Genomic DNA, 14,413 nt, shown 5'->3' on the forward strand with positions numbered 1-14,413 from the left:
CGAAATGCCGGTGTTAAAACGGGGGTAGCTGATGAAGGAAAATGTTCTCTATGTGGCTTGTGTGTTTTCTGTACTCTGGTTATTATTATTTTCTTGTCTACGTTTTGTTTGCAATGTCCTGTGCCCAGATATTCACCTATATATACAGGTAGACGTAGGTATGCACATACCTGTACGTATATATGCATATACTCATTTATTATTTGTTTTTATATATATATATATAGTTGTACTACTGATTCTGCAGCAACTGGTGATCAGGTGCTTCCTTTAATCTGAATAAATTACAGAGGAAAACTTAACATTCCCTAGACCATCAGTCTAGTTCACTGTACAGTTACAGTGTACTGTTTACAGGCCAAAATAGAGATCATGTGCATCAATGTATTTCATATAGAATACACTTTGAGCATGTCCTTGGAAATAACATTCTAAGGCTTTGCTTTATAAATCCTTCATTATGGAAATCAGTAACACAAATTCCATTAATCCTATGGACTCGTTTTTCCTTCTTTTTCTCACCTTTTTAGTAAGTTTTAGTCTTCACTAAGTTTACTTTGAAGTCTCTCAAATATAGGTTTGTTTCCACAGCAGAAATTTCTTCTTCAATTTTTTCATGGATTCAACTGTATATATTAGGTCACCAGTATATAGAGGTTGCCTTAAGCAACTGGTTTTAAACTATTATAGCTTTGGAACTATAATAAACAGGAGAAGGCTAAAAGCAGAGCCTTCATGGGAACCAATCTGTACACTAAATTCCTCAGTTTCATTGCCAACTCTTACTTTGCTGACAACATCACTGTACAGGGCTTGCACAGCTCTCACAAGATATTCATCTACACCTAGTCTTCATAAAAATATCAGACTACAGATTGTAGAATTCTATCAAAGGTCTTGTGTAATAAATGCTAGAGTGGCTCTTTCTTAGTTATAAACTTCTTTTGCAGGTGTCTTACTAAGACATTGGTAGTACTCTGTCTTGATACAAATCTAAATTGTGTTTCATAAGCTAATTCAGTTATAAAAATAAGAAATAAGTGAATATTTTACTGGTGCGTGTGTTAAATTTTAAGGCACAATAAGAAAATGACTCTCCCCAGACACAACAGAATATGCTTCAACACACGAAATCACATAAAAAATCTTGCAAACCAAATCCAAAAACGAAATCTAAAATAACTTTTAGGGAAACTGTTGTGGTGAAATCCTGACACCTCTATGAACTGTCCTAAACCTTATAAAGGTGTGTGCGTACTGACAGTGCGAGGTACAGTGTGGTGTGTGCAGTTGCATTTGTGAAGGCAGTCATAGAAGTCGTTGAGGAGTGATATAAGTTGTTATGTGTTTGTTACTGATTTAGTTTTGGTAGCGTTATAACAGTATTACAGTGTAGTCTATATCCAAACTCACTGTGGATATTCTTAGCATGGAAGACCTATTAGCTTCTGTGGTACAGTTGCAACTACAACAAGAACAACAGCAGCAACAGTTGCAACAGCAACTACAAGAACATCAGAAGCAGCAACAGCAACTACAACAACAACAGCAAAATCAACAGTTGTTGGAATTACTGTTGCAGTCCAAAAACACTTCAGGTTCATTTTCGGCAGACGGGGTTGCTAATTCATTGGAAGAATTTACTTATAATCCAGAAGAAGGGATTACATTTTCTGCACACTTCAAAAGGTATGAAGAAATCTTCAAAGAAGAATGTAGAAACTGCACGGATGGAAAGAAGGTACAACTTCTTTTAAGAAAATTATCACCTGCAGAATATGAAAAGTATTGTAATTACATCCTGCCGAGAAAATCACCTGAAATTTGCTTTGAGGAAACAATTAACCTATCATCTAAAATATTCAGTGAAAGAAGTTCACTATTTGGGAGTGCTTGAATTTGAAAAATAAAAAAAGAAAGAAACTGAAGATTTTGTCACTTATGCCAGAATCGTAACCAGAGAATGTGAAAAATTCAAACTAAACCGTTCAAATGTCTAATCTTTGTACAAAGATTTACTGCAAGCAAAGATACAGAGATACGGGCTTGGATATTGACAGAACTAGAACAAGATTCGAAACTTACTCTACAGGCAGTGGCTGAAGACTGCCAAAGGATTATAAATTTACAACAGGATGCAAAAATTAATGAAAAAAGATTATTCAAATATACATACATGTCAACTTGTAACAGATAAAAAAAAAACAACAGTCAAGACCCAAACCATGCTATGGGCGTGGAGAAATACATTTTAAAAGAAACTGTCCTTTTTAGAATTCTAAATGTTTTGGATGTGGAAAAATCGGACATAAGAATTCACATTGTTGGATGAAACAAAAAAGGCTGAACGATAAGAATTAAAGAAAAAAAGTATTATTAACACAAATGCAAAGTGAGGCACAAAAAAGAAAATTTGTCTCCATAAAAATAAATAATGAGACTACAGACGAACACAAGTAGTGATATCATGATAACTAATTATGATACATGGAGAAAAATTGGAAAGCCTATATAGAAAAAAACTTTGAAAATTGCGCAAGGTATTTCATGGAAACAATTGCGATTTTGGGACAAAATAATAAGTGAGGTGACATTTTGTGGAAAAACTTTGAAAGCTAAAGTTTTTGTATTAAAAGATATGACAAATCTATTTGGCACAGACAGGATGGAACTATTTAATTTATGGAAATTCCCCATAAATATTTTTTGTAATAATGTAAACGGTTCTTATGTCAGTGCAAATAAGGTGTTGGAGGATTTAAAAAAGGAATTAAAAAAGATTTTTCCTGCTGTCTTTTCTGAAAAATTAAGTTTGTGCACCAAGACAAAAGTAAAATTTCAAGTGAAAGACAACACTGTATTGGTATTTAAACTGAAGCAAGCTGTACCTTTCATGGCGTTGAATCAAGTTAACGAGGAATTGGATAGACTTGAAAAGTTTGGAGTTATAGAAAAAAATTGATTATTCAGAATGGGCATCACTAGCTGTTTATGTAAAGAAAAACAAATTAAATATGAGTATGCACTGACTCAACAGGCTTGAATGAATGTTTGATAACATACAGTTACCCATTACCAAGTCTGGAGGAAATTTTTGCGAAACTCAATAGAGGAAAATTTTTTCAAAGTTGGACTTGCTGGAGGTGTATTTACAGTTATAAGTTGAGGAGGAATGTTTGAAATTATTAATGATAAACACCCATAAAGATTTATATAAATTCAATCGACTTCCTTTTGGGATAAAGGTGGCACCTAGTATTTTCCAACAGGTGATGGACACTATGCTTGCGGATATGGATTTCGCTATAGTTTACTTGGATGACATATTCATAAAATGTGAGGAACATGTTAAAAAGGTCTTTGAAAGAAAGAAGTATGGATTTAAACTTAATGAGAAAAAATGCAAATTTTTCATGCCAGAAATAAAGTATCTAGGGCAAGTTATCATTAAAAATGGTTGCAGGCCAGATCCTTCAAGATCGACTACAATAAAAAATATGCCTCCCACCAAAAATATTACATTACAAACGTTCTTGGGGCTCGCAAACTATTACCAAACATATATATGAATATGTGTGAGCTGAGAGCACCCCTAAACAACCTATTGGGAAAGATGTTAAATGATATTGGTCGGACAGGTGCCAAAAAGCGTTTGAAAATTTTTTTAAAGTTTGAACATTGGATCTATCATTATCGCACTTTGATCCAAATTTTAAAATAGTAGTAGCATCAGATGCTAGCAAAAGTGGTATAGGAGCAGTAATTTTACACAAGTATGAAAATAGTAGCCTAAAACCCTTTGCTCATGCTTCACATTCATTGTTGGTGGATAAAAAAATCCACAGCTAAATTCAGAAGGAGGCATTAGCCATTATTTTTGTGGTGAAAAAATTTCATAAATTCATACATAAAAGGAAATTCAGTTTGTAGACAGATCACCACCAACTGTTGTCAATTTACAGGTCAAAAAAAGGTATCCCCACACATACAGCCAACCAATTGCAGTATTGCGGGATGATCTTGCTAAATTATACTTTAAGATGGAATTTCTAACACCGAAAAAACTGGGACATGCAGATGGGCTGTCAAAATCGATACTTAAATGCAGTGAACTGTTAGAGGACACAGTAATAGTGGTATTAAGAGCTGAAATTGAAATAAAAAATATACTCTGAAACATAGTATGTGAACTACCTGTCACTTTAGAAGAAATAAAAATTAAAGTAGAGAAGGATGTGTTCGTAATAAAAATGACAAAAAATAGTGGAGCCAGAAACAAATATAGTTTCAAAATGGTATTTGATATGTATGCTCAGAGGGTTGTAATATCTGTTTCTTTGCAAAATCATATGCTAAAAAAATTCCACAAGGGACAACCAGGAATCATGAGTATGAAAGCACTGATGAGGAGCTATGTCTACTGACCGAATATGGATCAGGATATCAAAAATTTGATGAAAGCTTGCAGGGGTTGTGCCCTGGCAGCAAAAGCACCACCTATAAAAATTCAGCCTTGGCCCAAAACTGACATACCTTGGCCCAGATTACACATAGACTTTGCAGGATCGTTAAATGTAGGGTATTATCTAATAGTTGTGGATAGTTACACGAAATGGCCAGAAATATGTAAATGTAAAAGCCAACCTCTAAAGTAACAATGGAATTTCTTGACAAACTTTTTGTGTGTTATGGCATCCCAGATACTATAGTGTCTGATAATGGAACACAGTTCATGTCAAAGGAATTTAAAAACTTTTGCAAAACCCATGCAATGGAGCATATTACTACTCCGCCATACCATCCGAGATCAAATAGATTAGCAGAATGTTTTGTAGACACGTTTAAGAGGGTGCTGAAAAAAAATCTAGGAATGAGCTACTAACTGATACTGCATCGACACAATTCTTAAGTGTCTACCAAATAACACCTAACCCCCAATACCACGTCAAGTGTGTTGCCAGCTGAACTAATGTTCGCCAGGAAACTCAAGTCAGTGTTTGACAAATTACTACCAGGAAGAAAAGAAAAAATGGTGAGGAACACCGAAAATAAGATAAAATACTTCAAAATTGGTGGCAAGGTGTTTTTTAAAATATACAGAAATGGAAAGTTGGGAAGAAGGTATAAGTAAACATTTAGGAAAAATAATGTACATGGTAAAATATGATACGTAAGAATACAAAAGACATTTAAACCAACTAAAAGAAGGTTTATGGAAAAAAGAATAAAACATGAATAACCAATGGAATTTCTTTATGACATTTTTGATGTCCCAGTGCCTCAAGGAATAGTCGAACCAATGAGTACACTGACTAGGAAGAGAAAACAAACAGAACTTTTGCAAGTAGAGCCAAAACGAAAAAAATACTCCAGTGTGTTGCTGCATTCATCATTTGTTGGTTTATTCCTGGGTCCCCCCAGGCAACCTATTGAGAAGATTCCCGGAATAGCCCACATCTCAGAGAGATACTCCTCATCTGCCATGACAAAGTAGTATGTGGTCGACCAACACAAGCTATCAATTTTAACTGGATCCTCAAGAATGGGAACACAGTAAGCCAGGTTATAACTAAAAGTCGAACAATATGGCCAAACAGTCTGAGCTGGTGCTCTGGAATCATACATGTAATAGGATGCATCCTAGTTCCTGACTAGAGTTCTTAGTTGGTTACGAAATCTGACCAGTGGTAACCCATAATCCTGCCTGCCCCTGATTTAGTATGAAATCTGAAGTTAATAGTGAAGTGATAAGAGGAAAGTATTGTCCTCAGTGGGTACATAGCAAGTTCAAAGTATCACAGACTGTTAAAAAAAATGGTTGATGTGTAAGTGGTTGTAATGTACTGGTGTTGGTTGACAATGATTATTTTATTTTGGATACAACCTAAAATAGTGTATGCAATGAATGATTATGAATGTGAAAGAAATGTAAAGAATATTTGGTGACTTGCACGTAACCCACTTTATATTCAAGAATAACAGCTACTAATTTCATTCTCTCTTTATATTATATTATAAAATTTTTTTTCAAAAATGTCTGTGATATTTAAAACTTGACAACATTTAAGATAAAGAGAATGGTCTACTTGAATCTGTTATGCAACATATGTCCATTATTAAAAACATAATAGAGAATAAAGAAGTTGATTATATAAAATAATACATGTATGAACAGATGAGAGAATGTCGTGACATTAAAACATAAAGGCAATTACCTTTACTAAATATGTGAAAAGTATATGCTATGTTAAGATAAGTAGGAGATGAGAGCAGATCGTGTGGAACAAAATAATATGTTTCTGTGTGGAATCTGAATTGGCTCTGTTGTGGAGTTCAAATTATCAGTTTTATAACTGTGGCAAAATTTTCTTGAATCTTCTAAAAGGTATACCTTGACACATTTCTTGAATGTTTGTTGTCATTGACTGATAAGTGCCAGCTGCTAATGACAGGCTGATAAACATTTATATAGGTTTCCCATTCTCTCAAGGCTGTTTGTACTTTTTATGTTGAATTGTTGAACAATTGTGCAAAGAGTTAAACCGTTTTAAATCTGCCTCATTTAACAATTGTTCAACAATGAATCTTGATAGGCAAGTCAAACATCATAACTTAAAACTTAAATGCAACTTGTGTTTATCTTCACTGTTCAGAGGTGAAAATGACATCAAGAATCAGAGAAACCAAAGAAAGAAATACAATCATTTAAATTCACTTAATGTCCTTCATAACTTTATATCTTTGAATCAATCAGACATTTCACTGTGGCAATAACAAGAGCAAGATGATGTTTTTAAAAAGTCTTCTGGATCTCATGGAAACCTTGAAGATGTGTCTGGTAAAGAAGTAAAGAGAGATCTGTATTTAACGTCATTGGATTCAGCTCTCTCAATATAAAGTGAAACTCTTGGGCAAGTTCCCATGTGTGAGATCTGAAAATCAACTGTACACCACATACAATAAAGTGGAGAATCATGGAAAAATCTACACCATATATAAATGAATCAAAGAGATGCGAGTTATGCATAGCTGAAAGATTGCACGTTCTTTTTAGGTCCAAGCATTCCAGATACAAAATTTTTAGCAAATGTAAGTAATTATAAGCACAAATTTCTTTTGTTGAACTGGAGGACACCATCCACTCCAGACTGAGTAGCTATCTCACAGATTTTGGCCTCTTCTTTGTTCCATATGCACTGAGCCTCAAAGATTGCTTAGAGATACATAGCACATTATATTATTCTTCCAAATAATTGTATCTCTAAAGCATGAAACCAAAAGTAGCTCTTTTGTAAACTGTGTATATTAACAAAGCTCAAAGAATGAGTGAACAAATACATGCTTCCTCTGTGTATTACTTTTGTTGGTTACAAAAAAAGAAAAGCCTTCAATAACATCAAGATGAATGTAGTGTTGAAATCTCCAGAAATGCAAGGTGCTGAGGTGCAATACATTAAAATGCTCAGAAATGTGAACTCTGGATGCACAAAAGATAGAGCTCTGCTATCACTGCCAATAAAGGTCCCAACTGAGAAGGGTGCCCAACAAGAAGATGCCATCTCTCCAAAGCTCTTTACTGCATGTTTAGAAACAATCATCAGGACATTGACTGGGCAGATGGCATAAATATCAATGATAAGCAATTAACACACCTCCAATTTGCAGAGGACATTGTACTCATTGCTGAAACCAGCTGCAGACCAGGCGGACAGAACTGAACTCACAACGTTTAGCAGTAGATTTTAAAATGAGCCACATGTAAACAAAATATATGTGGTCAAAAGATGTAGCACAAGGCCAAATACAGGGGAGGATGTGATGAAATCGAGAAGGTAATGGTGTACATTTACTTAGAGTGCACAGTGACTATGTGCAGAGATATGACTGATGAAATCTCAAAGAGAATAGGGGCAGGACAGAAGACATTTATTCAATATCACTGTCCTACTGGCATTCTTATATGCAAGTGAGATGTGGGTTACTATGAAGAGGATAGAATATTGCTTGGCTACAATGTAAAGGGCCATGGAAAGATTCATGTTAGGAACATCACTGAGAGAGCACATTTGAAATAAGATAATTTGAAAATGGAGGGGAATGAATGAAGTGATTGCAGAGAACTGAAAGCATAAGTTCCATTTGGAACAGACATGTCACAAGGTCCACGGACAATAGGTAAACCTGTGCAGTTGCTGAGTGGTATCCAAGCTCCGTGACAATACAAAGATGACTTAGCCAAACAATTTGGGTCAAGATGGGAAAGAACAGCACAATCAAGACAAAAATGAAAGCTACTGTAATACTACACACACACACAGATTTATCACTATCATCAACTTCATGTAAAGTCCATGTTCCATGCCAATCACTTTACAGCATGTGCTGGATGCTTTTTTCTTCATACCATTACTAGTGAGGTAGCCATGCAGCTATATGCTAGGATGAGAGCAGGGACCAGGTTTCTGGTGTAGAGAAGCTACGAGGCTACTGACAATACAGAAGGGTGGGAGTGACCAGGGTGGTGCTGAAAAGAGATAAAATAGTGGTTATGTTAGTGTGGGCCCTCAAAGCACAAGATAAGTAGAAGTGAGTGTGAACAGGAACAAGTGAACTTGGAGTGTGGGTGGGTATACGTTGTAAGAATGTATGGAAGACTGAGTAATGCTTACAGATAGGAAATGCATTAGGGGGTGAATATAATAATGAACAGGTATTGAGGAATGAAGAATAGAAAAGGCAAGGAAGAATAAATGACAATAGTAGAAATTGGATAGCATTGAGGGATGATGTAATAAATTGTGAATGTGGGGGTGGGTATGACCAATGATACATGTAAGTTGGGGTGGGAGATGGGGAACAATAGAAAATAACTGTACAGGAAAAAGAAGAATGGAGAGCAGCAGAACAGAAAGCATAGTACAGTAGATAAGGGAAGAGGAAGAGGGGATGAGAGAAAGATGACATAATTGAGGTTAATGTAAAAAGTGGGTTAAGAATGAGGGATGAAATCATTATAGGTAGTAAGAAAAATAAGTGGTATCAGGAAAAAGCTGGTGAAGTATGCAGATCCACTGACATTCAGTTACAACAGCAGAATACTGCAGTTAGAGAGATGATGGGTGATAAGAATGTCTTGAAGAGGAAATTGGGTAGGGCAGTTGTACACACACACACACACACAAACACAAATATATATACACACTGTGCTTTCAGAATCTCAGTCTTACCAAGGTGGGCAGTTCTAGAAATACATGTTGCCAGTCATCCTGTTTCTTTTTCATCAATCTTCATGAGGTTCAAGGTTCTGAGATAGCCTTCACCACTTTGTCTCATGTCTTCTTAAGTCTCTATCATCCACAAGCTCCATCCACATTTAGTGATCAGCACATCTTTATACAGCTGTTCTCATCCATATGCATCACATGTCCATACCAGTGCAGCCTTCTTTCTTCAACATTATATCTAATTCTTCTTATGTCTAGTTTTTCTCTCAATGCATTTGTATTCTGTCATTCATGCATGCTTACATTGCACATCCAATGGGGAATCTAGTTGTATTTCTTTCCAGCCTTCTCAAGTCCTCTGCATTCACTATGTCTCACTACCATGCCCCATTGCATTTCTAACACAAGTGTCATACAATTTGTTCTTCTCTCTGAGGGAAAAAAAACTTTGTTGCCAGCAGCTGCAGTAGCTCCTATGAATTTTCTTCAACCTGTGCTTAACTACTGTATATTCACAGCAACCACCTACCCTGCTAATTACAACTAGCTACTGACTACTGCTAGTGAGCCATCCAGGCATTTAAAAGAATCTATTTCTGGTGTGTTCCATTGCATTTGTCACATATGATGCTTACTTTCTCTGGTAGTCTACTTGTCATTCCACTACACCTCTTGTGTGTTCATAGCTTACAACTGGTACAATGTTTGGAGTTTACATTTACTCTGCTGTTGCAAATCAAGCACGTCATTTTCCGGATGATACCAAAGTCCTGTCTTCTTTCTAGTATGCATATACCTTAGTGTTTGCAAAGTTTATCTTAAGGCCTCCCAATTCTAGATTTAGCTTCCATGCTTGGAATTTTTCCTTTAGTTCCACTATAGATTCAGCTATAAGAACTAAATTATCAGCATAGAGGAGTTCCTATGGACAGCCAGTATTAAATTCCTCTGTGATGGCCTGCTGGGTTATGATGAATACGAGGAACAATGAACATTAATGAACTCCTACATTCATACTAAATCTGTTATTGAAATTGTTGTTGATTCCCATTTTACTTACTGTATCTTTGTACATATCTTGTACAACCATCACAACCCATTTGTCTACACCTAGTTTCCAATTACAGAGCATCGTATTTTGTCAAATGCCTTTTCCAAATCAACAAAGGCCAGGTACAGTGATTTACTCTTAGTTTAATATTTCTCCTACAGTTACCTCACTAAGAAGATTGAATCCATGGTACCTCTTCTGGGCTCAGAGCTGAATTGTATCTTATCTAGGTATACTTAGTCACAGATTAATTGTTATATGATTTTCTCTATGATCTTCATAAGCAGTTTGATTACCAAAGCATCTTTCTAAAGCATCTCCTTTACTTGTGTAGTATTTTATGATGACACTGATATACTAATTATTGGATATGATACCTTCCTGTATAACTTGATTAACTATCCAGCTGGTAATCAGAAATCTTACCTCACTAGATGTTTTGAGCACCTCTGCAACTATTCCTGGTGGACCCAGAGCTTTCTCTCTCTTCATGTTCCTTATTGATTCATTTACTATGCTGCTGTCAACTTGAATTGCTGGTCCCTTTGTAGGATCAGCATGAGATAGCCCCTCTATATCCCATGCATTCTCCACATTCAGCAACCTGTCATAACAGCACTTCTATATCACTTTCTTGTCTTCCATATCTATGGTGTGTATGCCTTCATCATTCTGAATACACTTCTTACTAATGAGGTCTCACTTCTCTCTCACACACTGTCTTGCAATCCTGAACACTTCATGCTTCTGATACTCACTTTACAGGATGCATATAATTTTTTACAGATATTAATATCAAATAATTAAGGAAAGCGAAAGTATTACTGTTAACATTACTTTATATTTCTCTTCATCTCCCAATATTTGGGGATTTGTTAAACCATGAATACAAGCATCCAAAAGGTCATTGTACATCTTCTTTTCCCAAAGACCACGACACAACTATAAAAAGAAAAAATATAGATTAAAGCAGCAAAATGAAATAATATTTTTGAGTTCAACTTTATTTTGGTGCAAGACAATTCAAAAAATTTTTTTTAAAATTATATCCAGAAATACACACAGCTAAAATGTATTTGCTTATATTTCTCTAAGCTCAAGTTTATCTGATAAATATTGTATATCATATTTCTGCTGATACTTTGTTAGCACCTATTCTTCCCCTGATAGCATGATTTTGAAATTTCTGGAGTATTGCCAAACTGCTTAACCCTTTCTTATCTGATATAAGACTCAACATCCAAAGATTTGGTTTCACCACTACCTTGCATGTCTTACACTGCCATAAGTAATTCTCAATCCTCATTGAGCTTCCTGGTAAAGTCAAGGCCAGATGTCTATAAAAGTGATGTAGGGAAGAACATTGTGGCTTTCATTCTGAATGCTGCACAACCAACTAGATATTCACTCCATGTTAGGTCTCCAGGAAATTGTGAGAATATTGCCTAAAAGTGTATTCTTGTTCCATAAACTTTGCTATGGCATATGACCTCATACTGCAGAACATCCATGGAAGGTTTTACAGCATTTTGAGATTAATGGGCAACTTCTTAGTTGCTGTGAAGTCCCTATATAAATAATGCTATGTCAAAACCTTTCAATGTGGGCATTGGACTTCAGGAGTGTGTATTATCACCTCTCTTTGCATGAACTAGATTGACATGTACACTCATTGTGGAAGTGGTATCACAGAGGGTATAGGATCGGTCAGCTGATATTTGCAGATGACACGGAAAGTGCAATGATGATTGCTTCTCAGAGGATCTTATGGAGGAGTTACCTGAGACTCTACCCCCATGACCCTCCCAGGAATAGTGGGCAGAGAAAATGGATGGTAAAACAAATTGTTTCATTCAGTACTCATAGTCCATATCAATATTGTGATCTGTACTGCATAAATGGGTTTTTAATGCCCAGTTATATTTTTGTACTGCTCATATTGTCTCAACTGTTTTTTTTTTTAGGTGGAGGCATACAAGTAATCCAATTGACCATACAACTCCCTTCTTCCCATTCTCTACAAATGTTATGTATTGTTTAATGCCTGTCTTAGTAACATGCAGCATTGCATTTTATGCATGTTTCAAACAGTTAGCCTTCTGAACAGAAAAAGAAACATTTCAGTATCAAACTCTAACATTCTTCCATCCCTTTCTTAGTCTAGTCACAATAAGTTTACTGTAACCACTCAAAGCATTAATTGTGCCATGTAGATAAGTGCCTATTTATAGTGAATTTATGAATAATTTACAGCTTTATTTTATAGCCTATTTTATAACCAGATTTCCTATCAATTTACCACTGAGCCCATTGCATCTCTTTTGTGACCATTTCTTTTATTGGGTGCTTACAAGTGTTTACTTATTTATCAAATGTATTTTCCTAATGTCAAAGATATTTTATACTCTTTTTACTCTTTTACTTGTTTCAGTCATTTGACTGCGGCCATGCTGGAGCACCATCTTTAGTCGAATCAAATTGACCCCCACGACTTATTCTTTGTAAGCCTAGTACTTATTCTATCAGTCTCTTTTGCCGAACCGCTAAGTTACGGGGACCTAAACACACCAGCATCGGTTGTCAAGTGATGCTGGGGTGGAGGGACAAACACACAAACATATACACATACATATATATATATATATATATATACATATATACGACAGGGTTCTTTCAGTTTCTGTCTACCAAATCCACTCACAAGGCTTTGGTCGGCCCGAGGCTATAGTAGAAGACACTTGCCCAAGGTGCCACGCAGTGGGACTGAACCCGATACCATGTGGTTAGTAAGCAAGCTATTTAACACACAGCCACTCCTGCGCCTATGTTCAAAATTACTAATTAATAATTCAATTTTTGCCATGTGAAACATGACTGAAAACAACTATTCCAATACATCAAAAACTAGGATAGTTTATAAAAATAAAATGACACCAGAGTAAATGAAAGCAAGAAATGTTTACCAGTAGTTCATACTCACTTCAGAATTATCAGAAATCATTTATAAAAATGCTTAAGTACAGAGCAAGGCTTTGTTAATTGACAAAAAAATCTTATCAGCATAACATTACTAATTAGTTCAAATACCATAACAAAGAAATTAAAAAAAAAAAACATCATGTTAGGTGTGTATATTCATAAAGAAGGTTTACACATACCATCAAAAATATATCCCAAAGATCATCAGCAGAAACAAGTGTTTCTGAAAAATATTCTAAAAAGAAAAGGAATAAATTAAGTTATTTAGAGTTTAATCAGTTATCAAAAATACAAATAGAGAAAAATGAGTGATTTTTTTATTGTTATGCTAAGATCAAATGTTTTCTTAAAATGGATAATATCCTTCCTTACTGGTTCATTAGTATTCTTAGCAAAAGCATCATCCCTATAAATAGCGCAATAAATAGCAGGAAAAGCTTTTCCTAATTTGTCACGCAGGAATAGCCCAATGAGATCGAAAGCACCCTCTATGTAAGCTAAAGAGCAAGATCTTTCTTGCTGAAGAGCAAGGTCTTTCTAGTATGGAGGATTATATTCTTATCTTGTTCACTAATCTCTATAAAATCACTTGCGAAAGTGAGGGCTTTATCTAGCAGTTTTCTAGATGCATAGAAATCTACACTATCAAATTGTGCAAATCTTGCTTTATTCTTAATTCTAATTGTTTTAAACCAGCTAACAACTTCTATACTATTGGACCATTGTACTAAATTAGTTGCTCTTCTAACTTTAGCATTGACTTTGCTTAAAATTTCTTTACAAATTATACCAATATCTGATTTTGTAAAATGTATGTATATCTTATCGCTCCTTAAAATTATGGCTTTTAAGTGTTGATTTCTCAGCCCAAGAATTACAGCGTGATGTGCTGCTTGACTGGTCCCCCCTCTCTCTCTCTCTTTATATATATATATATATATATATATATGATGATGATGATGATCTTTTCTCCCGCCATGCCTCTGTCTACCCCTCCATCCTCTCTCTCTCTCTCTCTCTCGTAGTTTTTCCTTAAGGTCTTCAGGTTCTGGCTATATATAAATGAGAAATCCATTCTAAATTATCTCAATCTCTTCTCCGCTGACATACTACGACGAAGTCTCCAAGATGCAGATAAGATAGAGATTTTTATTTATTT

General features: G+C 35.3%; 1 protein-coding gene across 1 annotated transcript in view; it reads right to left on the reverse strand.

Annotated features, from left to right (window-relative positions):
- Positions 1-14,413, reverse strand: part of LOC106878546 (general transcription factor 3C polypeptide 3) — a 103,625-nt gene that overhangs the window by 8,293 nt on the left and 80,919 nt on the right. Inside the window, exons 2-3 of the mRNA XM_052970963.1 lie at positions 13,434-13,489; positions 11,113-11,217 (exon numbers count right to left, since the gene is read on the reverse strand). Of these exons, the coding sequence (XP_052826923.1) occupies positions 11,113-11,217; positions 13,434-13,489 (161 nt within the window). The remainder of the gene's footprint in view (positions 1-11,112; positions 11,218-13,433; positions 13,490-14,413) is intronic.

The sequence above is a fragment of the Octopus bimaculoides genome, chromosome 10 (assembly GCF_001194135.2).
Source record: "Octopus bimaculoides isolate UCB-OBI-ISO-001 chromosome 10, ASM119413v2, whole genome shotgun sequence".
In the NCBI taxonomy this organism is placed as follows: domain Eukaryota; kingdom Metazoa; phylum Mollusca; class Cephalopoda; order Octopoda; family Octopodidae; genus Octopus; species Octopus bimaculoides.